The sequence below is a fragment of the Lagopus muta genome, chromosome 1, assembly GCF_023343835.1.
Source record: "Lagopus muta isolate bLagMut1 chromosome 1, bLagMut1 primary, whole genome shotgun sequence".
Taxonomy (NCBI): Eukaryota; Metazoa; Chordata; class Aves; order Galliformes; family Phasianidae; genus Lagopus; species Lagopus muta.
Genome location: NC_064433.1, coordinates 22,339,324 through 22,364,243, shown reverse-complemented (window position 1 = coordinate 22,364,243; position 24,920 = coordinate 22,339,324). Strand labels below are relative to the sequence as shown.

The 24,920-nt window shown below is 36.8% G+C and overlaps 1 protein-coding gene across 10 annotated transcripts in view; it reads right to left on the bottom strand.

Moving 5' to 3' along the window:
• CADPS2 (calcium dependent secretion activator 2) overlaps positions 1 to 24,920 on the bottom strand; it is a 303,802-nt gene that overhangs the window by 24,864 nt on the left and 254,018 nt on the right. For 6 of the 10 annotated variants that reach the window (XM_048934391.1, XM_048934396.1, XM_048934392.1 and 3 more), the window contains 6 exons: positions 18,592 to 18,747; positions 17,049 to 17,196; positions 16,044 to 16,058; positions 10,794 to 10,868; positions 7,391 to 7,474; positions 7,244 to 7,276 (listed from right to left, as the gene is read on the bottom strand). In XM_048934391.1, the coding sequence (XP_048790348.1) occupies positions 7,244 to 7,276; positions 7,391 to 7,474; positions 10,794 to 10,868; positions 16,044 to 16,058; positions 17,049 to 17,196; positions 18,592 to 18,747 (511 nt within the window). The remainder of the gene's footprint in view (positions 1 to 7,243; positions 7,277 to 7,390; positions 7,475 to 10,793; positions 10,869 to 16,043; positions 16,059 to 17,048; positions 17,197 to 18,591; positions 18,748 to 24,920) is intronic. The other 4 variants (XM_048934390.1, XM_048934395.1, XM_048934398.1 and 1 more) reach the window with 1 other exon arrangement.

Sequence of the window (24,920 nt, the reverse complement as noted above, 5' to 3'; positions counted from 1 at the left end):
CAACATACAGCTGAACTTCGTGTTTGAGGTTAGCTTCTATTAATTCTCATTCAAAGTTCAAGCACTTCACTAAAAGCAAATGATTAGATTGGCACAAAAACATTAGGTTGAGAGTAGACCTGTAACCCCATTTTACTGAAACAGAGGCACAGTCAGCTCAGAGAATGACTAGGAAACAGGAAAGGACTAAAATATTTCCCTTCTTGCACCAATCCATGTTCTGCAGGAATGCTGGAGTAGGCACAGTTTTAATATCATACTCTTAAACAGGTCAGGAAAGGCTGCCCAAATGTCAAGTCTGCTAGGTGGTTACTGTAGCTGCGTTTTCCTGCCCAACTGGGACTTCTGGACTTCTCTGTGCACAAAATGTTATTTCACCTAAACCCTCACCCTGTCAGCCTGTAATGTCCTCTTTCCTGGTAGCACACACAGAGTGGGTCTGAATTCACTGTTCTCTATAGGAGGAACCAAGGACAAACACAAGCACTTTGGAAAGACTTACATATCAGCAAGTTGGTAAAAGTATATGTTGCTCCTGCATAACAGCTTTTGTTGTTGCTTGTTTTCTCAGTTCACGGCACGCAAACGAAAGCTAAGTTTTATAACAAATGTCTCTGCAGTAAGCTTTAGCACAGTGTGTTTTATAAAGGATTTGGAATGACGGCCTGGTTTAACGATTCCAGCATCTCCAAATCTCACACCCAACACTTCAACGCTTTGTGCATTTATATTGATAATTTCATGTAAAAATCTTATCATGTACGTGTAGCTACCAACATGAAACTCTTAAGAGGTAACTGAGACAATTTATATTTACAGCTGAACTACAAAACCCCGATCATAAGCACAGAAATAAAAACTTACAATGACAACAGATAAAACAACTGTTAGAGATAAATGGATTTCATTCATTAAAAAAAAAAAAGTGCCTTTTTCTCTAAAAGTTGACAGAGATGTTTGTAAATGAAACTAAATCAAAACTAAGGAGATGAATAACTGGAAGTTACACAGAGTCCCTTAAGATACTCATTCGCGAAAGTACAGAAGAAAGCCAACAGTTAAAACGTCGTAGGAAATTTACAGAGATTGGGCTAGTTTTAATTTGGAGAGAAAATGGGGAAATTCTCTGAAATTTCAGAGGTGGGCAAAGGAGATAATCTAATAATTGAAAGTTTTATTTATGGTTCTTGGAGATACATATTCAAATCTAAAATGAATCTTCCACCAAATGCTAAAACCTGCTGGTTCTCTGGTTCATGCATTTTTTTCCTTTAGTTCAATTCTTTTAGTAAATAAAACAATGTTTGTCTTGCAGACAGCTAAAGCTAGAAAAATAGCATTTCTCATCAGTGTTAACTCTCCCCTTATCTGTGAGCTGTTTACCTAGTCTTGAAGCTGTGACATATGGGAATTTCACACCTAGTGAATATATTTTCATGTATCTTGTGGCATGGGAGTGTAATCATTAAAAGAATATACACAAGTAAGAGTAACTGCAACAGCTGGTGACATTTACCAATTAGAATTACAGTTCTTTAAAACACTTCATCCTTCTTTAATGTGTGCAGGATAATTATCTTTGAAATCAATGTGGAAAAAAAATTAATTTTCCCTTTAAACAGTGTCTTTCCACAGTAGAAATACGTCTGGGTAAGGAAGATTACCAATATTGCAACAGTATGACTTTCTCTTTTAAAAACTCACCAAAATCACTGCAAACTAACCATCTTTGCTTATGGTGTGTGAAACAGAATAAACATGGAATGAGCCAACATCATATCAAACTGTCTGTTATCTCTTTATACAGCATGCACTGAATTTCTTGTCTCTGAACACATGGAAGAGGAAAAGAAAGCTATGTAAGCACCAAAGCACTAAAGCAGGTATAGCACCATACTTTTTTTTTTTTTTTTTTTTTTCCATAGGGTTTACGTATTAGAAACAAACCTCTGATTACAGGACCCTATCATTGTTCTATTTCGTGTATTAAGCTTCAGAATAAAAGAAACAGGCGAACATACAATACCAATCATAATAAAAAACCAATTGGGTCTACCTTAAAATGCAAGCTCATACAAACTGAGATATATTTTAAGTAGCAGTCACAGAGGACATCTAATTACAAATACCAGACAAACCTGAAGACTCCACTTCTGTGCTCAAAACATAGAATTTTACTCCCCTGTATGTCAGGCAGAGCATTTGCAGGAGCCAATGGGAGAAAGAGATTTTCACAGCTTTAGGAGAAAAATGTAGCCTGGTATATTTATCTGGGTAAGCGTAAAAAGGCATTCAGTCTGAAAACTTCCCCAAGGAAAAAAAAAAAGTGTTTTTTTATGATGGATAAAAAGTTATTGTAGGTTTGTTTTATTCAGAACAAGCAGACAAGATGTTTTGCCTATCTGAAAATGAAAGAGAACCAAACAAAGAGATGAATGGAGAAACCAGAAGCACAAAGACATCAAATAAAATACCAGGAAATGAAGAGTTGTAAATAGGGTTACTTTGTCGCTGGTTACACAAGTAACTGAATACACTGGCAAGTGAATGAGTTTCAACAAGGGTGTAGCTTGGGCACATTCTTTTTTAGGGTTAATCACTAGTTAACCTGGTGAGATGAACATGCTGTTTGGGAAAAAAAAAAATCCTTCTTAATTATATACTGCAAGTGCTCTTACTTCCTGCTGCTCCACCTAATCCCACAGGTGCGGGTTGTCTCTTCTGCTCTGCACTGGTGGGAGGGCCCAGATCACCACGCACTTTTTCACAGCAATGAATTTAGATAAAGGAGAAGCAACTTTTCACCATTAAACAGAGAAACACTGTCATAATGTCTACATAAAGTGAGGGAAATTTTAAAATACTTCATTCCCATTCCAAAGATTATGTAGAAACTCCATTAGGACCGACACGTGCTGGGGCCACTGGTGATGGGGTGTCTGGTCAAAAGTAATGCTGCACAGCCTTGAGTTCCACACATTCACTTGCTTCACTGTTGGAAGATTTGCAACAAGTTGAACACTGCCACTAGCATCAGCTTTTCCCTATAGCACAGATACACTTAAGTCTCTGCACAGCTTTTCACAATTCACCTGTTTGTCATGAATCTCAGTAAAAACCATGTAAGTACCCGCATGGTGTTTATTCTCACTTTGGCATTTGTCACAGAATATTTCTTATCATCACAGAATTTTAAGCACACTCGGATTCTTGATATTACTCAGAAAAACGTAGCCTTACAGAGCTGCTACCCTGTCAAAGCATTCATTTTTCAAAGAGGAGAGCAGATGCTGAAGGCTAACTACGTAACAACTAACTTCTTCCCATTTTGTATGTGCTCTCCTCTCTGCCCCCTTCCCCTCCCCTGCTGGAGAGAGGCGTTTCATCTGCAGTGCGGGTGGAACAATGAAGTGAAAAGGAGTGATGAGCTGGAGGGGGCCATTGTGAGAAACATAGGAGCTCCTTATTAAGTGTCCACCACCTAATGAAAGAGCATGCTGGAAAATTTCACTCCTCTAAATACTCAAGGGTCATAACTCAAGCCTTTGAATCATAGAACAAAATATCACTAAAATATTTTTGGAATGAAAGCTACTTGTGTTCATGACTGGATCCTCACTCTTCATTTCTTACGTATCAAAATACCTATGCCATGAAGGAAAATGTGTACAATTAGTTCATTTTAAAGGCAGTATTTTATTCTTACACGGTTATGAAAAATACTATTTTGCTTAAACGAAAAAGATGTTATGCAGTTTCCTTGTAGCATCTTCTAGTAGATTAAAAAACAACCTTGGCAAAGGGTAAGCTGTGTATTTTATAAGAGAACAGTCATGCAGAACTTAAGCTGTGATTCTACAAGCGTTTACGAAAACACATTTTCCATATAAATTCAGTTCCACTGAAATCAAAGGGCAACACAGGCATTGGAGAGGGCTTGCACCCTGTTTGCAGATCTGTTGCAGATGTCTGCAATTCTGTGGTGCAAAAGATCTTCAATATGCTATAGCTACTATGACAAAATCTGATGACTCTGAAACTCTGCTTTCCCACTTCCAACAAACAATTCTGCTCTATTATGTTATTTTAACTTTCTGTCTGATTAGCATTTGTTCTCCTGATCTCCATTTAACATATAGTTCAGAAACACCACTGACTTAAAAAAGATGATACAGAGCATTTCCTCTTGCTCTATTCCAGTAGCTTGTTTTCTATGGATTGAAAGCAGAAGGATGGTTCCTAGGTTTGGGTGTACAAAGGAGGAGGAAGATAAGAGAAACATGAGGATGAGGACTATTTTGTGTTCTTTATTTGTAAATAGAGGTCTCCAAGTAAATCCTGATTAAAAAAGGAATGGTACAGTATGGCCACACCTTAATAAAGACTGATTTCCTAGAAAAGTTGCTTACTTCTCAAAATCAGTTGAATAGGTAACGCAACAGAAGTGTTGTATTTGGAAATGGAGGTATCTGGAAGGTCCCAATGTGTATCTGCCTGGTAGGAGGCAGAGTTCCTACTTTGGCCTCTACAGGACCCCATAAGTCAAATGCTGGCACATGTGTGAGGCCCCTTTTCATACCTTTGATCCCTGCATAAAGGCAACAGCAGAGTAAGAGGGCTGGCATTGTGTGAGTTGTGCACTGCTGTCAGTCCTGGCTCCTTCAAATGGCCTCTGTGCACTTGGTATGACAGGTGGCCTACATGGAGTGCGGGAGGATTAGGTTCCTTCTGTGCCCTCTAAATGACTGGCATAGATTACTGGCTCCTACAAAGGGATTTAAACATACCTTTCTGAACAAAAAGAAGTATATAAATATGCATGTAACTGGATGCTCAATTTGTATAAGTAATTGCTCTGGTTGGTTATATTTATAAATGAGGCAAACGTGTACAGAAATGATAAGTTAGATATACAGTTATTTGTGTGCAAAACTAACATGATGAGAAACTAAACACAATTAAATTATCTACACAATTGAGGAATAGCAATAATTTGAGATTGATATACATTTTTGCCCTCAGTTTTGCTGCATTCTTTTCCTTTTCTCATTAATTAACTGGCCATGTGAACATAACACTGAAGAAGGGAAAAAATAGGTTTTAGTTCTGTATCTGCTAATGATTGCTTGGGCTTTAAGAGAAACTAAAATACTTATTTGGGCGAGGTTTCCTTTTGGTTTGTTTGTTTTTAAAGTGCACCAAATAAGTTCCTGCATTCCCAAAATCAAAGCATAGCATTAACAAGAGAAAAATTGCATCACTGATGTACTGCTAATATTTCTAATATTTGTGCTGCTTTCCTCCAACATTTGTTTTCCTTCATGAACTCAATGGCCACAACTTCTTCCATTTCAGAGAACAGCATATTGTCACAATTACCAATAAAAATAGCAAAATAGCAACTAGATTTTTTCATTATTATTTTTATGAAAACATAAATCATCATTGATAATACTTTTCTTAGTCTGGGTTATTTTGCACTGTCCCTAATATTTCCTTAGGTGCCAATATATCCCTAAGTGCTGTGGTAGAAGAAAGCACTGGGAATTTCTTGTGACTGTGCACCTACCAAATCTTAAAAGAGCATTCTGAGAAATGGAGCCTTATGTTGAATGCTTTCTTAAACAGGTTAAAATCGAAAGATGACATTTAGTTTTGGATGGAGCTTTTCACAATTCTCTGAAAAGATTGATGAACAGAAGGGTAGATGGTGACACTGAACATGTAAGCAAACTGCAAGTCTGAGTCCACATTTCCATTCCAGCCCTGAGAAGAGGAAGAATGCCATCTGCTGAGTGTGTGTTCTTATCTCCCACAACTTAACATCTACGTTGCCTATCAATACTAGAATTATTAGAATTAACCTTCTCCTCAAAATGACCAAGAGCCATTCAAGAATGTCCTTTTTCTTTCTTAATTCTTTACTTTTAATTTTTATCTTTCCCTCTCATCCTATCTCTTACACATTCTGCTCAGTACTCTCTTCATTTTCTCCTAATATCTCTTTAGTAAATATAAAAAGTTAGTTTCTTCTTATTTCACTATAAAAGAGCATATTTTCCACTCTGCCAAATATTCAACATAGAATCAAAGACGAAAATTCTGATGAATTCATGCACACACTTTAAAAAAAACAACCAAACTCAAACAGCAGCCTTTTTGCCTCTTAACCCCTTCTCCTCATGTGGTCAGCAGTCTAGTTGTCAAAAGCCCAAGGACAACGCTGAGGTGACCCACTGACATCTTCAAACGGAGGTATGGAGGCAAAATGCAGTCATCTAAAAAAGTGCAATTTTGCATATTTTTGAAACTATATCAAATGAGAGAGTTGCATTCTGGGATACCTCTAAGTCTTTTATCACTGCAAGGAATTGAATTTCAAGCACAGACTAATATTTTTAGAAGTATTCGGTCCTGGGCCTACTGCGGTCCTCTTTGATATCCTTTCATACCTGCAGCTATATGATAAGCAAGGACAGGAGGAGATAAAACTGTTGAAAGAACTTTTAGCAACCATGCAGTCTAGTATGTCTGGGGTTCATCCATTCAGTAATTGCATTTACGTAACATCATTAACATAATTTCAATCATTTTTCCTGTGCTTGGAAAATAAGCCAATCTTAGAATCACACTGAAATCCAGGAGGACACTTTTGAGAGAGCAAAGAATATTTTTGACAGCAATATTGACAGTATTTGTGCTTTTTAAAAGAAAAACGTTTTACTCTGATGAAAATATTCTTATAGTTGCATTTTACTTTTATGTATAAAATATCTCCAACAGCAATCCTTTTAGTTTTTATTCACACCACATGAACACCACAGAATCAATGGCAGATCAAACAGAAGTTTAGCAAGCAAGGGATTAAATAAGCACGGTTGGGTTGTACAGTAAAAAACGATGCTTTTACTTGTTGCTTATCCTCTACAGTTGAGCATTTTGCCCAAATGATGGAAGGACTCCTACAAAAGAGTACCTAGGTTATAATCCTCACTCTTCCACAACTGAAAAAGTGCATTGAGAATAACCTTTCTAAGCTTTGCTTTGAGAGTTATTCGTTGCTTAAGGGAAATGAAATGCCCTCTGAGGTTTGTAGTGGCTGTTTAAAGACTGTGCAAAGCTGTAATGAATCTCTGTAGGAAAGCAAAATGTCAACAAAAAAAGTGTGAGTTAACAAAAGCACCTTTTTTTTGAATTATTATTAACAATGGCAAAAAGAAAAAAAAAAAAAGGTTGTACTTACAGGAACGTCAACATATTTTGCAGCTGCTTTCACCTTTAGAAAATGAAAAATAAAACAACACACAGTCAGGGCTTACTGCTACAGACTGTGCACAAGTATAGAATTATGCACAGAATGAACAAAAGCACTGTGAATTCGAACACCTACCGTGAATGAAACTAATGATGAGAAGAAGGTGCCTTCGTCATATCTTGACAGTTTGGACAGCACACCTTCCAACACTGAAACAACCTGGAGGAAAAGCACAGAGCAAAAGCCAAATGCACAGTATGAGAAGTAAATATTTTGAATGAGAAAGTGAGGTTTTCTCCTCAGACTCCTATTGTTCAACGTGGCAAACCGCCAATTTGATCATTTTTCGGCACACCAAATGCTGAAATCATGGAAGGCATTCGTTTTTCAGCTCACTTTCTGACCACACTGGTAGATATCACTGTTTAACGACTGCAGAAATAAAAACCAACTGGCATTTCCTCTCAAGGTGAGCCTGTTAATACATACCTCTTTGCTTTCCTCGCACTGCATGGTTAAATACAGGAGTGCGTATATCCAACATGTATTCTGGGTAGGAAATGTTATTTTCTAGGACCTCAGTTTCTAGGATCATAGCTTCGGAGATGATGGACCACAACTGTTAAAGCCTATTATGTCAACATCACGTTCCCCTTATCTTCGTTACTGAAAATAAACCCAACACCAGTTTCATCCAGCAGTGTCATAGCACTAGTGTTTTCTGTCAGCTCGTTTCCATTAACAGCAACAGCTCCTGCATGGCCAATATGGGGCATGAGAGCATAGGCCCTACATCTCTGCTACGGCAGGGTCTTTTCCCCCATTCTTCCACCTGCGACTCTCAACTAGCATGCAAAGGCTATTTTGCCAGAATTTATTTCTGACTCCAAAAATCTCTTATTCATTGTATTCATTGAATTAATTGTAGCCTTAATATTTAAAGTGCCTAAATTAGCCTTAGAACATGTTCCTCTGTGACATAAGTCACTTACAGTGTAAGACAAAGTATCTGCCAGCCATTGTATGCGTCTGCATTTATTTTACACATAGAAATTGCCTTCCAGTTTGTATAAAGATTCTTTTAAAAGTCATCCCTTGCTCCAATGCAGTCATTCCAACAACCACGAGTATCATTTTATGAGTGTGAGGACAGAACAAAATTCCATCTGGCATGCTGTTAATGGGCACTGTAACAGTGTCACAACAGTGTCACCTCCAGAGGAACTGAGATCATCACTTTACAATAAGCCCTGCTCTTAACAGTTCAAGGAGCAAGAGCAAGTGCAAGGCTACATTTGTCATTTATCAATCTAACCCGCCATATTACAGCGATTAATTAAGACGCTAGTATGTCAGCACTGATCAAGGAATTAAACCACTTCATGAGCTACCAGAGAGAATGTGGTTGTTCCTGCACTCCATGCACAGTTTAATTAGAGTCCCCTTATTAGATCAAATGCCATCTCTCTGCCTTGCTGTTCTGTGCCTGCAGAAGCTGCTGCTCATGCGCTGCAGACTCCCATACTCATTTTATCTGAGTGGTAAGGATGCCATCTGCCCAAGGGTGTTCAGTCACATTGTGCAAATATCCACTATGTGGAAGGGTTACAAAAAACATCATGTATGCATTGCCAACAAATGGTTCCAACACAAGTGGGATAGAAATGGTTCCAATATAAGTGGGACACAAAAGATCAGGAATTTAAACACCACAGTGTCAAGGATGTCCATTTAAATGAAAGACATAGTTATGAAGCTGGAAATTTCTTTTCTGAGCTCTCACTGTACAGACTTGTAAAGCTCTAAGAGCATCTGATTCTCTGAACTGGTTACTCCGAGACACACTGTGCTTTGTTCCACTGCTTAGTGCTGTTCTCTTATTTGTTAAATGCTTTAGCTCTGTAAGTCTTATACATAAAAGTCACAGTTTCATCTTTTCTAAGTAGAATCTCACTGAAGTGTTCTTTTCATTTTCTTAAATTTCTTGCAGCTAAAAACAAATATGGAAACATTTACTCCACTGGAACATAATACTGAGGCAAATAATACAGAGGCAAAGGATAAACAGTAATGAAAATAGCTGAAAAGTAATGAACATGCAGGAATACTATGCAGATTGATGCACATTTTTCCTAGCCAAAAGAGAGTAAAGCATCAGCCTTACTCAGCACCTTCTTTCAGCTTCCAAAGCTTTCTGCTTTGGAACAGAAGCAATCAGGATGTCACTGGCAGTTCACATCACAAGTTAGGAGAGCCTGGTTAAGCTCCTCATGATTGGCCTATGACACAGAATATTTGCTTCCTGTTCTTTCAACCTCTTCTAGCAGTGTATGTGATAACTAATAATGTACATCCTTCTTCACCGATGGCAACTGTCTGTAGAATTTGTATCTATGTCTAAGAAGAATATGATTATTTTCCTCTTTCAGTAATATCATATACATTAAAAAACATTTCAAGGATTGACTTCTAACAGTGTGATTTGCTTTCATTTGATTTCCTCCTCTACATCTTCAATAATTCTAAAAAACCTGACAGGTTGCATATAAATCTCAGTGCTGACAATGTGAACAATTTGGTGTAATGTTTATTTTAATACAGCACTTTACAGAAAGCAGTTTTACATTTTTTACACATCTATCAACCATGCTTAAGCTTCTATAACAATCCTACAAAAACTCCCACTCCAACTCATGTACAAGCAGGAGGTCACTCCTAAAAGAGATTCTTGCTCCCTCTCACCCCCTGCCAGCAAGCTGTAAGTAACGAAAACAAAGGCATAAGGAAAATATGAGCATGGTCTTAATTTTTCTCTCTAACTCACAATTTATAAATGCAAGGCTAATTTCTCCTCTGACAATCAGATATTTCTGTGTAGTTTGCATTGCACAGACAGCAAAACATCTTATAAAATGTTTATGTTCTCTAGTCATTATTTGCTGTGTCCTTCAGACTGAAAGCCTTTTCTTCTACATTAAGCACTTAAGACTTTTACTGAAGTGCTACAGTAACACAAGATGTTATATAAATTTTCTTCAAATATTCGAGTATTTATACCATGTCAAACCATGTTTCCTTCTGACATAAAAAAAAAATCTGCAAAGGCAATTTCAGGAAATAACAACTTATAATACACTTCTAAATTAAACGGTTTGTGAAGCAAAATTAAAAACTTACATTCAGGATGTTGTTCAGCTTTATACACAAAATTATTTAAATACTATCTGATGATGGAGAGAAAGCTTTCATTAAACAAAAAGTAAAACATGGTGTTATCTGGGACAATACTGACATAATCAGGTCTTGCTGGTTCTATCTGATTAGCAGCTGCACAGACATTTTTCACCTAACAGTTAATAAAATTTAATTTGGTAAACGTGACATTATTTGGATGACAATGAGTTACAAACTGTGGTGTTGTTTCCTCCCCTTCCAAGTGTATTGTAAGCCTGGATAACAATAAAAGACACTTCAGAAGTTCAGCAATTAGAAATATATTTTCTACTTTTTTAATCAATTAAAATCTAAATTGTTTTACCTTTGAAACAAGGAGTGAAATAATTTCTTTCACAGTCTCTTCAACCAAGTCATCTATTTTTGAATGGTATTGTTGCTGTTTTTCAAAAGATAAACAAGCATTAGCATGTACATGAAGACACACTTTTGTCATGTCATAAACAGGGTGAAGCTGATAACACTGCCAGATCAGATTTACTTAAAATTATCATTTTGACCATCAGAAGAACGAACCCTTGAAAACGATCCACCCAATCAACACTTTCTTATGTTGTGTGTTGAAAATTTTCCCATGTATACTGTTGAGTTAAGCAGCTAATGGGGTTATTATTTAGATGAATTGAGTTCTTATTCTTATTCAGGCGAAGGAATGTGAAGGATACTTTTTGTCTTCCCCTATATAATTAAGGTGGCCATGTATTTTTTTCTAAAGGGTTGGTTTAGCTGCAGAAGCAAAAAGACTAGAATAAGATTTAATTAATAGAGCATTTCATGTCTGACAACTCTCATTCATAAGTTATTTTAAATGTCCTCTAGAAATGAAACGAACTTCAATTGTTCATCCTAAAAGAGCCTTTCTGTTAGCACAGTGAGCTGCAGTTTGTGTAAGTCTTACAATATGCTCAAGCAAGGGCAAAATTAAAATTTCATCAATAAAGCAGAATAGATGGTAACTAATTAATAGGCCATAAAAGGCATAATAAAACAGACTTCATTTTCCATAGTCTCTTTCTTTCACTTTTTCATACAGAAAGTGCCTTTAAGTAAATGCTTTTAAAATAAATCTGAAAGACTTTTAGATAACACCACAGAGTTCCCTCCTGAAATTAACAGAAACTAGGGATCCCATTTTTTCAAGGAGGCACATCAATTTAAACAGTAATTCTTCCTTTAGAAACGTTTATCTGACAGCAGAGATTGTCCCCAATAGCCACTTCACAGAAAATGTGACTTGTAAAGACTAACCCTGCCTTCATAGTTCAAGGCTACTTGGAACAGCTAACAGCATAATGCTCAGAGTAAAAGTACTGGGGTCAGTACAAACATTAGCCTAACTTAGCAGCTGCTAGATGAATAGTTTGCAGAGTTTTCAAAGGCTATTTTTTATCTACCTTAGAGTTGCCATACAAATCAAAACATTAAATCCATTCAGCTTAATAGATTTAGGAATAATTTTCTAAATAGTACATTTCCTAAAATTGCATTGAAACTCAGAGAGAACAAAACTATGAAATGTGTTTATCCAAGCACATTTATCTGTTCCATGTACCAACTACTGTTCCCAATGTATGTTAAGTTTTGCTTTTAACATTTTCTCTGCAGTTTAAAAATAGCTGGAAAACATAAATACAGATCTCAGACAATATTAGCACACATCTCAGAAGAGTGAAAAATGTATTAAACACATTAAAGAACTTTTCATAGTTCCATTATATTTAACTTCATTATCAAAAAAATTCATGTTCAGAAAAATTAAGAAACAATTTGAATTATTCAAAAATAACAAAAAGCTTCCAAAATTATGAAGTTTCTTTAGAAATTAGATTTGAATTCTTATTTTAATCTGAGTTTCTTTTTTTTTTTTTTCCCCAAGACTTATTTTGCAAGCCATACAATCAAACCCTTTTTTTTATCCCAATCCTCCCCAGTGTCAACTTCCAGCAATACAGACACGCTTGACAAAGCAGAACTTCAGCTCCTCACAGAAGATTATCAGACTGCAGGTGGTTGCCTTTAGGAAGATGGCAAATACTGTAGAATTCACTACGGAGTTATGTGAGCTGACAAGTTTATATGCACAACCCCAAAATCAGAAATAGAAGGACTGTTTTTTCTACTTCTGCCATGCTTTCTCAGTGAAGCAAGCTTCACTCCTTTCCCAAATTCATTTATTTATGGATGGTTGTATCCTTATGTTCTTCTGCTGGCTGATGTGATCACAGTCCAAATAGAGGCTGAATCTAGACAACTCCTACAGCTATGTGATTTGAATGCATGTTGTGGGGTCCTTCCCCACGATCCCAAAATCTCTGCAGGATCTTGGGAAAATGTAAAATGCAGTTCTGCCCTTAAATTACTCCAGTAAAATATGAACAGCTGCACCTATAGGAGGTACATGAGAAAAAACAATGCTTAGAGACGCAGTGTGTAATGGATTGTAACCTAAAATGACCTTCTGTTGAGAACAACCTGTCTGGTCTTCCAAACATGTCTCTACGCCCCCAGTAGCAGATCCAGTACTGCTATTGGGAAGGAGACAAAGTATTTTAACACTTTCACACAACCCTACTTTTGGGAACATAAGTGTTTGCTCCTAAATCCTGTGGTGATCAGCTGAGAACCGTAACTTGCTCAGCTCTGCAATATATTCAGTGTTCTCCTCCATTCAATCTCACTGTGTCTCAACATTGGACTGGGCTTTTTGAATTTCTTGTTGTTTTTTGTTTTGTTTTTTTTTTAATTTAGTTTAGTTCTGTTTCTTTTGTTTGTTTTAAAGTTGGATGGCTCAGAGTTTGGAAAATAAATTCTATGTGATCATTTGAACCAAAACTATTACTATCAACATAACAATACTATCTGCATATGAAATTACTTCTGTACTTCTACTATCAAATCAGCTATAATCCTCTACTATTTATGCAGTTAAATGACCTTGATCTTTGAATTTTATGAACTGAAAGTCCTTCAGAAACAAAGCTCATCAAATTAAAGCCCAATTTTCCCTGGCATTTCTTTTTCTCCCCACCTATCAATATCCACTGGATGTGGCATGTTCCACTGAGAAGGCACATTACTCATTTTTCCACAAATGGAAAAGCAATCTCTCATTTAAAAAGCATGATAGGGAGGCTGGAATTCTGAACTAAAATAGCTTTTATAAATATTTTGCTATAAAGCACTGAATAGTATAGACCAGTGGTGTTTATTCCATTCAAACTACCCAGTTACAAGCCAGCAAATAAGCTCCTGCTCATGCCTAACTACTTGTCAACCTAAGTGGCCCGAGAACTATTCTGTTAGAGTTTTGCCTCCAGCAATATTTCCTGTGTGATTCTTGCCTATCATACTAAAAAAAAAACAGAATATAGTTGCAATACTGCAGCTTCTAGACTGTAACTTTTAAAGTCAATAGGCTGTAAAGTATTTATCCCAAACAACAAATGCTGAAGAACTCTGGATGAATGATTATTGTACGACAGAAAATATTTCCCTTGCTGCTGCTATTCATTTCATTCAGGATATATGGACTGCAAAGGCACAATGCCTGCTGATTCAGGAAGGACATGCGATGCTATTCAGCATATATTTACTGAAGATTATATACACTGACAATAAGAAGCTGGACAGGAAACTACTCAAGAAATAGTAGCAACTGGCACGTCACTTGGCTGTCTCCCTGTGTCCTTCTGCTTTTCTCCATAAATTGCCATTCTGCTCGGCTATGAATAAGGCTACAGGCACTGTAGTTCATCTGAGACAATGTGCTTCTCCTTTGGACATGCCTCTTAAAGCCTCCTAAGTCAGCCGTCAAACAATGCAGAAGGCATTCAGCAAGCTGAGCAATCTTTAAACACAATGTATTGACTATTACTATTGACTACTGACTTAAGCTTTTCTTAAGATTTAAGTTGATATATAATAGACAAGGAGCAAGGCCTTTCTGAATGTCAGACTTAGGGACTACTTATAAAAGTAGACTTCTTCACTGGAGAACAGTTGGGAAAATGGTGAGCACTGTATGTACTAACAGGAAAACCAGAAGACTCAATCAAATTTAAACTCAAAACTCAAGGTGCTGCTTGACCATTATTACATGATAAATAAAAATTCTTCCCTATCTGACCGTGAAAAATTCCTCATCTGACTCTAAATGAATCAAGCATACAAGTGCTCCTAGCTCTGTATAGGGAAGGAAAAGATTATGTAACATTCAGGGAGATGCTTAAGTCTAATATTACATAAAATAACGTCTTCTGTCACTTGCAGAGTCAGTTATAAGAACTGTCAGATGACTATTCAGTTGAGTTTTAGGTGAAAAATTTGCTCTTTAATCATATTTTTACTGAGGCCTTATGGAAAACTTCTCTTGACTAGCACAAAATACCATGTCTGAGATTAAAATGAGGCTGAAGAAGAACAAAGGAAAGAAAGGTAATATGGAAAAGGTTTTAAGACCAAGTGGCTGAGTTGGAGTATCTGGAAATGTCAGAGGTCCTATAGATGAGCAAGAAATACAACAGATGATGCCATGAGATGCTCTTCTGGCTTCTTTGGCAAACGGGCAGATTCCAGAAGTATCTCACTCAAGAAATCTGTAAGTGTTTCAAACAACTATGATATAAGCTACAAGTGACTGAAAGACTTACTTTTTCTTACTCATTCTGAAACAGCCTTGTGAACAGAAAAAACTGATAATTCAAAATTTATGTGAAAGTTTTCCCCACTACACAATAACTTCTGATATGTGAAGAATTTGAGGTTCCTTTGGTTGAATAGCTTTAATGTTAATTTGGGGACTTCGAAATAAGTATCTGTTTCATCACACTGTTCAACTCTTGCACTGCAAAAAGAGCACTGGAGGCATTTGGAGTCATGATCAGATCTTGCAGGGATAAAGGCTGTATTGCTATTTGGAGCTTGATGGAGATTAAAATAAACAATAGAGCTTAAAAATCTAAAGAATGAGGAGATTTCAGAAGGTCTGCAGTCCAAGAGGTAGCTGTGAATGCTGAACTTTTGTTCTGAGGGAGTCTTATTGACAACACAGGAGGCAACATCAAGAGCACATGAGAGGAATGATGTGACTGTGGGAAGTGAGGCTATACCATCTGTCTGAGGTTTTCATGGAGGTGCTGGTGTTGTCCTTCCCTAAACAAGGATGTGCACATGTGTGCAGGTTACTGCTCAGAAAAAGATGAACTGCCTTCATCCCCTAAGGTGAAGAGTTGCTAGTTGTGGTAACTTCTGATGAGCATGAAACAAACTATTTTGCTTCACTGAGAGGTGAAAGACCCCAAAACTTTGTGACTGGGATTGAAAAGAAGAAGAATGAAGAATTAATCCAGAATCACCTTAGAAGGGTGAATGAAGAAAGAAGAATTTAGAAGCTGGTAATCCAGCAAGGTCAGTCTGTAAGGAAATTCCTAAGGCTGGGCAAGCACATTAATAAACAAAACAAAACACAAAAGCGTTGTTTCAACTTAGAATTCACAATGGCAGTTAAAAACTAAAGAAAAAATGTAGGTTAAAAAAACAATGAAGAAACACTTACCCATTGACTAGCAAACTGGTTCATGTCATGGAAAACCAAAAGGAAAAATAAAGATGACAGGGTAGAACAGGAAAATGATGAATGTCTCATTGAAATGAGGAAAAAAAAAAAAGACAATTACATTGAATACACTAACTCAAAAAGATGAATCAACAAAATAAAAAGCACAATACAGAAATGGAAAAATCAGCAGAAACAATATGACAAAATAAAATAAATGTAAAACTGCCCAGAGAAGACATACTTCTTTCTTGCCACATTCTGACAAATGTTCTAACTATCTCTCCAAAACCAAATGACACTAACGCATTAGTACTAGTGCGTAACAAGAACAGTTTTAATTTGATGTGCTGGTAATGTCACCAGACTACATAGCATGCCCTTTTTCATTTTGCACATTATTTCTGCTGAGAGTGACAACGTGGGAAGTACAGCAGTCAGTGAAGTCTGTATTTCCTTTAAAAACACATCAATGCTCCAGCTGTGGGGAATCTACTACTCCGGTAACAGGCTAGTACTAAAACTGTCCCTGACCTTCACAATTAAATTAAAAAATCCCATTAAATTAGCTGATTATTTCTTTCCTCTATTTTCAGCACGTTCACAGGAATGAATGCTAAGTATATGAGCCAATTAAAACAATTCTTACTCAATTAAAACCTGACTGCAAAGAACAATGTTTTGGTACTATTTTACTATTACAAAAGACTCCTTATGCAGGATTATGAGCTGCTGCAACCCAAGCAAAATTCTCAGAGTGGCTGTGAATCAGGAATTTCTCTGATTATCTACAGACTCATAGGTTACAGCAAATAAATTAGAGAAGCACTGTATCTTCTCTGGTTTAGAAGTGTCTTGAGTGATCCTTCTAAGGAACACTGTATGTATGCCCCTGCACGTGATGACTTTCAGCTAATTTGAAATTAATTGACTATGGACTGTCCACAGACTGGGACATTTCATATGAACTGAACATAGGAATTAAGCATACAAAATTCCACTTACCTCTTGCCCTCCTTCTAGTATGCAGAGTTTAGCTGTCTGCTTTTTGGCATCAACTAAGACATTAAACATTGTACACAGAGAAGAAGGAATACGCAAGTCTGTTGATTTGTTTGTCTTTTGCAGCTTGACTTCAAAAGCAATTCTTGTTCTGTTTATTAAAACACAATTCATAATATGAGTATTTCTGATAATTTTTGGTGACTGCTGCAGAAATATATAAACCTTATTCACCATGGTGACTTAATGATGTACGTGCACGTGAGAAGATTTTAGAAATAAAATTCTGAATGTGGAGGATATCTACCCACTCGATAAACAATGGTATTGATGGTAATTTCAAGGTTCTGCACTGCTTCAGCTACTGCAGTGAAAAAAACCACTGTATTATCTTCTTGCCTACTAGATAACAATATGCTTCTTGTATGGTGATTAAGAAGAATTTAAAGCAATGAAAATATATGTTAAAATGTAGTTCACAATAAAGCAAGTGCTTGCTTGCTTCCAAGGAATATAATTCTAAAATCCCCTTTAAATTTTAACAGAAAAGACAATCTCATTGATAGAGTTTATTATTAAACAAATATGAATATTTATATTGACACCTAAGATGTATCATGAGATCAGTAATAAACAAAACTACTTTCTTTTCACTGAACGCTACTGAAGTAAATGATAATGGTTTCAGAATACAAAAATATAAAAATGTTTTATTTCTTCCTTTATTTGTAAACACACACAGTAGAAATTGACACAATAATTACAAAATGGGAACAGAAATATCTTTTATCTAATTTAAAATATCTTATAGAACACAGTAGTATCACAATGAGAAAATAGTTCCACCTTTCTTTTCTGAGTTGCTGCTTTCCAATAAAACTCATTCTAGGGATACCACTTTTCTTTGTTTATCTCAGTTTTGGCATCTTCACCAACACTAAAATACCCAGAGTATTAACACTAGTATACAAATTTTTGTGGTATGCTTCTGCCTTTTTCACCAAAATTTCACCATGGTAGATCTACAGCAATAAGCTCATATAATAAGTCTCAGGTTCTTGTTCCTATTATCTTTAAAGAAAACAAAAAAATATTGTGTTACCAGATTAAACTTTACAGGTTATGAAAGCTTCTCTGTTCCTTTAGTCTTCCATATCAATATTCCATATTTTCTGATTGACACTACTGAACTATCTACAAATTTCGTTTTCTCCATTACTGTTTTTTAGTCAACTATTAACATTTGCCACAAATCTGGAATGGCAAAGAGATTTGATTTCTTGACTTCTAGGGCACAGCTCAAAACATGCAGAAATTTTCCTTGCTACTTTGCAGATGTTGCTAAATTGCTCTTTGTCATGTGGTGGGAAATACATGATTTCTTCATTCTTGACATAAATTCACATGATCTTTCCCAATGCGTCTGCTGCTGATCACAGCAGGAAACCAGGATCCTCCTATGGACGCACATCTGTGCACCAGTATAACTGTTCCTATGTTAATTTTTAAATCTCTCCCAGTTTTCTATTGGTCATTTCAACTGTACCTTTTAACGCAGGCTTCTATCATGTCAGTGGCCATGAGTTTAAGTCTCTGCTCTAAATGGTGTGCAAATTCCGGTTCCGGCCAGTGAAGATCAAAAACAAACATCTGCAGAGCATCCAGTTTCCAAAAAAGATCTTCCGATGTAGCTGAGCCGTTGCTATGGAAAACAAAACAAAACAAAATCCCCAAGAAACAAAAGATAAATGTACAGATGTCTCTCTCATTTGCCATGGAATTATATAGGAGAATAGGATTTCCTTATCAACCCATCATCCTCCTTCACTTTATTTAATAGCACAGTTGCTTTTATTCCAAGGATGTGAAAATGGTAGTGGAAAATTTTAAGTAATTCCAAATAGGATGAAAAAAATACAATTTTCTCATCTGCAACTGAGGAATATAATAGGCTAAGGGAGGTTGGGTGAGATGATGAGGATCATGGAGGAATGATGTAGCTCAAATTTCAGATCAAGACAGGAAACATAAGGGATAAAGGAACATTAATTAGTAAGGACATTTTCCAAAACAGTTAGGATTTTGTATATGTTTTCTTACTTTCATAATTCAGGTAGATAAATCTACCAAAGAACTAAAAATACTAGTTGTAATATCATAAAAGAGATACCCAGACAAACAGTCCCTTGATAAATGCTCATTAATTCTCACTGACAGAATATCCCAATGGAAAAAGGAGAAATAACAAAATTCATGCATAAACAAAATGGAATTACTATAGTTTGTAACTATATATAATAGTTACAGTATAATAGTATAACTATATACTATAGTTATAGTCTGTTTACAAGTTCTTCTGCTCTGAACCAAGTGATGAATTTCAAGACATTTACATGTGATAAGATATAGTAATTCAAGGCTAATCTTTGCTGTAAATACAGTTATGCTTCCACTGTCAATGTAGATTTACTAATATTATCACGATGTCTTGCATTTCAATGCCTCGGTTACTGCTTAAGAAGCCACAATACTTCACAGCACAGCATCCCAGGATGATAGTGACACAAGCCTCAAAAACAGCCTGGCAGGCTCAATTTTAATTCAGATAGCTTAAATATATCAATAGTGCCATTTTCTTGCTTCTACCTTATAGCAAAAGAACACAATTATCAGAGGGTAAAGTGACCCAAGCTCTCATGGAAGGAACTGGGGAGTGCTGAATGTGCTGAGACAGGCAAGAGTCAGGTTAGAAAATGAACTAACTTAAAAATAGGAAAGATATCTCATATTTGACTGACTAATGTACTCATCAGTAGCACTAACACTGGGTCACACCAGGTGGGCCGTGACATTGGGCAGTAACATGAAGCAAGGCCTAAAGCACATATTCAGACCTTTGGAGAGGTTGCACAGATGCAGCAGGAGCACTGCTTCGGTCTTAAGAAAACCCATCACCTTCCAGATTCACACAAGCGCCCCCTTCTTCCCCTGCTTTAATGCTAGCAGTACTACAGAGTCATCACTGTCCTCTGCTGTGCTGTCTTAGATTCAAAAAAGACAGCCAAACTGGGAAAAGAGGGAGGCCAAAGAAGGCCGAGTGGTGACACCTGCCTATGGAAAAGGCTGGGTTCAAACAAACAACTCAAATGTCATATTTTGATGTCTCTAGTACGTGCAAGAAGGAACACAGAATGAGTCACAGAATGAATCACAGAATGGTTTGGCTTGGAATGGCTTATGATCATCTAGTTCCAGTGCCCCTTCTATAGGCAGGGACACCTCCTCTAGACCAGTTGCTCAAAGCCCCATCAAGCCAGAATCCACAGCCTCACTGGGCAACCTGTTCCAGTGTCTCACCATCCTCACAGTAAAGAATTTCTTCCTAGTATCGAGTCCAAATCAATATTCTTCCAGTTTAAAGACATTTCCCCTTGTCTTGTCGCTACATGTTATACTAAAATGTCCCTCTCCACCTTTCCAGTAGGTTCCCTTCAAGTACTGGAACTCTGCTATAGCGTCCCCATGGAGCCTTCTTTCCCCTGGCTGAAGAGCTCCAGCTCTCTCAGCCTGTCCTTGTAGGGGAGGTGCTCAGCCCTCTGATCATCTTTGTGGTCCTCCTCTGGACCTGCTCCAACAGCTCCATGCCCTTCTTGTGTTGGGGGCTCCAGAACTGGACACGGTACTCCAGGTGAGGTTTCATCATGACAGCAGAGTAGAAGGGCAGAATCATCTCCTTCTTCCTGCAAGTCACACTTATCTCTATGCAACCCAGGATACGGTTGACCTTCTGGGCTGCAAGCACACACTGCTGGCTCACATTGAATCTTTCATCAACTGACACCCCTAAATTCTCCTCCTCAGAGCTGCTCTCAAGCCATTCTCCACCCAACCTGTATCTGCGCTTGGGATTGCCTCTTCCCAGATGCAGGATAGTTCACAGTTTTCAAATAGGACCTGCATGTTGTAATGCATTTTTCCTCACTCATCTTAAACAATAATTACTAATTTTACATTGTGCTGTGCTCATGAAAGAAAACAGCAGAAACAGCAATAAAAGCCCAGGAGACTGCTAAGGTTACAACTTGCACAGGGATGTTACTGTTCAGGTTAGAGCTGAGTGAGAAGCCATTTTATACACTTTTAAGTTTAATTAAGAAATATCAAGAATGAACCCCCACAACACCTCAGAAAGTCTATGATTCCGCTGGTCTGTTTTTTAAGTTGTACGACCCCAATATTGGGGATTTCATTATATCTTATATCTCTAAGACACTACCAGAGAATGAAGCCACGGATGCTTCATTATACACAATATCTGACTTGAAAAACACTTTTTTTTTTTTAGTCAGAGGGGGTAAAGGATGACTAATGATATAGTGGCAGAAATAGAGGTAATGCCAGTCAATATTAAAGTTGGTAAGAACACACTTTCTAGAAAACAAAACATACTTCCCCAGGAAACAAACTACCACTTTTCATTATTAGATCATATTTTATCATTTTTTATCATTTCGCATGTATTTTTTTCATTTTTAGCCTAATGGAATTCTAAATGAAATTCTTTAAGACTCAGGAGGACTAATGTGTTCTCAATAACATTAATGTATTCCTATGCACGTTCACTCCCTGGTAGCCACTTAATTTGGTTTCATTATACAACCAAGTAAAGTTTCAAATTAAAATAAATTTAGTAATAGACACAGGTTCATGAAACACTAATTCATTCTGTCAGAAACACTAATTCATTCGTTCTCTTTTCATATGATTTTGAGGTTCCATTCTTCAATTTTTATTCAGCATTGTCCGATAACATTTGAATTTGACTACTGTATTATTACACTAGTTAGATAAGGAAGGAAAATTCAGTGCTACAACAGAAACTAATTTTTCCTAATTCAGGCACAAATAACCAATTTGTTTGCTATGTGCTGAAGAGAACTGTGATTTCAACCAACCTGTTCCTATTTGTAACAGATCATTGCTTTACACAGACTACAGAATTTTTTTTCTGTCCATTATTCATTAAAGGTATTACAAATAATATTGTCAACACATACCTCAATACCCTGAAGTGGATCTACAGTCTGCAGATTTTATTCCCCCTTGAATATCTGGTTATGTCATCTCAGAGTTTAATATTCCATAAAACGCAACATCAAGAAAAACCAAATGCAGTTTTCACCTCCTCCTGACAGCAGGAGGTATTCCCACATTCAATTCAAACCACTGAAGCACTTGAATCTATGTGCACAATTACAAAACCCATTCTTGGCTACCGTAAGGTTTTTATTTGAACGCTTATGATAAGCTAATTTGGTCTAATGAATGGAATAATATTGCTGTACCTGAAAATTGCTACTCTTTTTTCAACTATACTCAATAGAATTATTTATTAATCTACAATTAAGTGCAAACTCTACTGTTCTGTAGTCAAGATTTAAGATTTCAGCAGTAGTTTGTGCAAAAGGTATTGTTTAGTTTTTGACTCTTTTTAATCAGGTCCTTGGAATAAAGTTTCCAATGGTTTAAAGAGGCCCACCCTAATTTTTTGACAGCAATTTAACTTTGTAGATGTAGTCCATTTTAAGCTAAATGGTTCTATGGTTTTCTGCCTCTCGTACCAAACACAGCAAAAAAAGGTGAAGAACATTGTATTTCTCCAAAATCTTGCAGCATATTAAACTTAGGAACTGTATACATTCTCCTAAGCAATTCACTTGTCCACTAACAGCCAAAAGAGGCAACTTTCCTCCATTTACTCAATTATCGAAGCAGTAGCAGTCAGTCAAGCAGTCCATTAACAGAGCTGCAAGATTACCCAATAAGACAGCTTGGAATATGGAAATATAAGAGATATTCTAAATATCTATGGACATTCTTTATCAACCATAAGATCCAAAATCATCTGGCTTCCATTCTAGTAGAATTTACGAAGAGCAATAGTGGTGATTTTATAAATTACTGTGTATATTCTGAAGTTTACTATTGAATTATAACCCATTAGTGCTTTGTGGGTAGTGCTATAAAACAGGGCAACAGCACCATGTTCTTTGTGAGGTTCAGTTCCTACCTTGAATATGCATGTTCAAGACTCAGAAAGCCAACTGAGAATTCTTTCAACATAAAAGGCTTTTTTTTGTAATTATAGAGTCAATAGTACCTGCCCTGACTCTCTACATTTCATTAGTTGGCGATTGGAAAGGCTGAAAAACACATTTGATGCAGCAAGTAATGGATTGTGTTTGGTCCCCCAAAGATGTTAGGGCCTAAGAGTAACTTCTTGACTCCTCCTACTTAGCTCAAGACTGAGGCAACTTGAGGCTTAAGCAGTCTAAAACATTTCTGTTAATTCTTCTTTCTTAAATGAAAGTGTTTTTGGAAGAAACAAAATGTAGCCCATAATACATATTTATCTTCCAGAATAGCTCAAATAGGAGCTTGCTACACTTGTCTTGAATTCAAAACTCTGTATTCCACAGGAAGTAGATCACTTCAGCTAAATTTCACTTATGGTCATATTCTTAAGTAACTATCCTCAAAAAGAAAACAATTTTCATCTTCCAAATTGCCACAGCTAAGTACTCTGACAAGAACAAATGTGGCACTGCAGATGTACTAAACAGTGCTGAAACCTGCTCCAGCACATGCACAGACAGACCACTGTGGCTGCTCCCTTCTCCACTCATTGTAGCTGAGTCACAGAAGGATGAACATAGCTGAGGTGTTTGCTTTGTAACTGCCTGTTCTGGCTGGTAGACAAGACAGGACTGTCTTCCTGAAAGCATGTATGCTTGTATCCTATCTCATGTTTCTCCAGCCTTGAGATTTGCCAAGGCCAATGATCAAGAATGGCATAAGATAGCAATGGACAACCTTGAGTCTGTATCTGCAGTGTGTTTGGTCAGTGAATATATGTTGGCTTGCACTGAAAATAATAATTTATAAATGAAATCATACACAACTAAATCACAATTGCAATTTAAAAGCCTGGTTCACAAGAGGCAGAGTAACTCCATTTAAAATACAAAATGGAACAGAAGTAATTTTAATTAATTAATGAGGAATTGAGAAAAGCATCATTCTGGATAATTAGATTTTACAGAATATTCAGGTATTTTCTCCTTTTAGGATACTGTCCTTAGCCAAACGCTGTAATGCTCCACATGTCTAGCCAAGGTGTCCTCTGAGTTATCCTCTCCAGAGAACAATCAAAACAAACAGACACTGAACAATTTCCTCTTTTCATATCTCTCTTCCCACTGCCCAATAATAACAGGTTAAGGAAAAACAACTGAAAATGATGTAACAATTTTTTTTTAAGCGCTGTCGTTAGTAGTATACATTTCCTTCTTCAAAACACGTCATCAAGAAAAAAAAAGCAAGTTAATTAAAAATTATAAATAATATTCTCTTGTAATATTCAAAAGAATTGGAGCAATTTTTAAGTGATACAGAGGAAGAGATTGTAACATTAATCAACGAAGCACACAAAGAAATGCCTAAGGATATGTGTTGATGATAACTTACAAGTAGTACAGGAATCAATGAGAAAAGGTGCTATGCTGGACCAGGTCCTCCTCAATGAGGAGTGGCTGGTGAGTAATGTGATGCTCAAAGGCAGCCTTGGCTGTAGTGACCACAAAATGGTAGAGTTCAAAATCCTTCAGGTATCAAAGAGGTGGTGCAGCTAGCTTGCTACTCTGGACTTCAGGAGAGCAGACTTTGAACTCTTCAGAAAGCTGCTTGGCAGGGAGACATGGGAGAAAGCCCTGGAGGGAAGAGGGGCCCAAGAAAGCTGGTCTGTACTGAAGGACCATTTCTCCCAAGCCCAGAATTGGTGCATCCCAAGAAAAATAAAGGTACGCAAGAATGTCA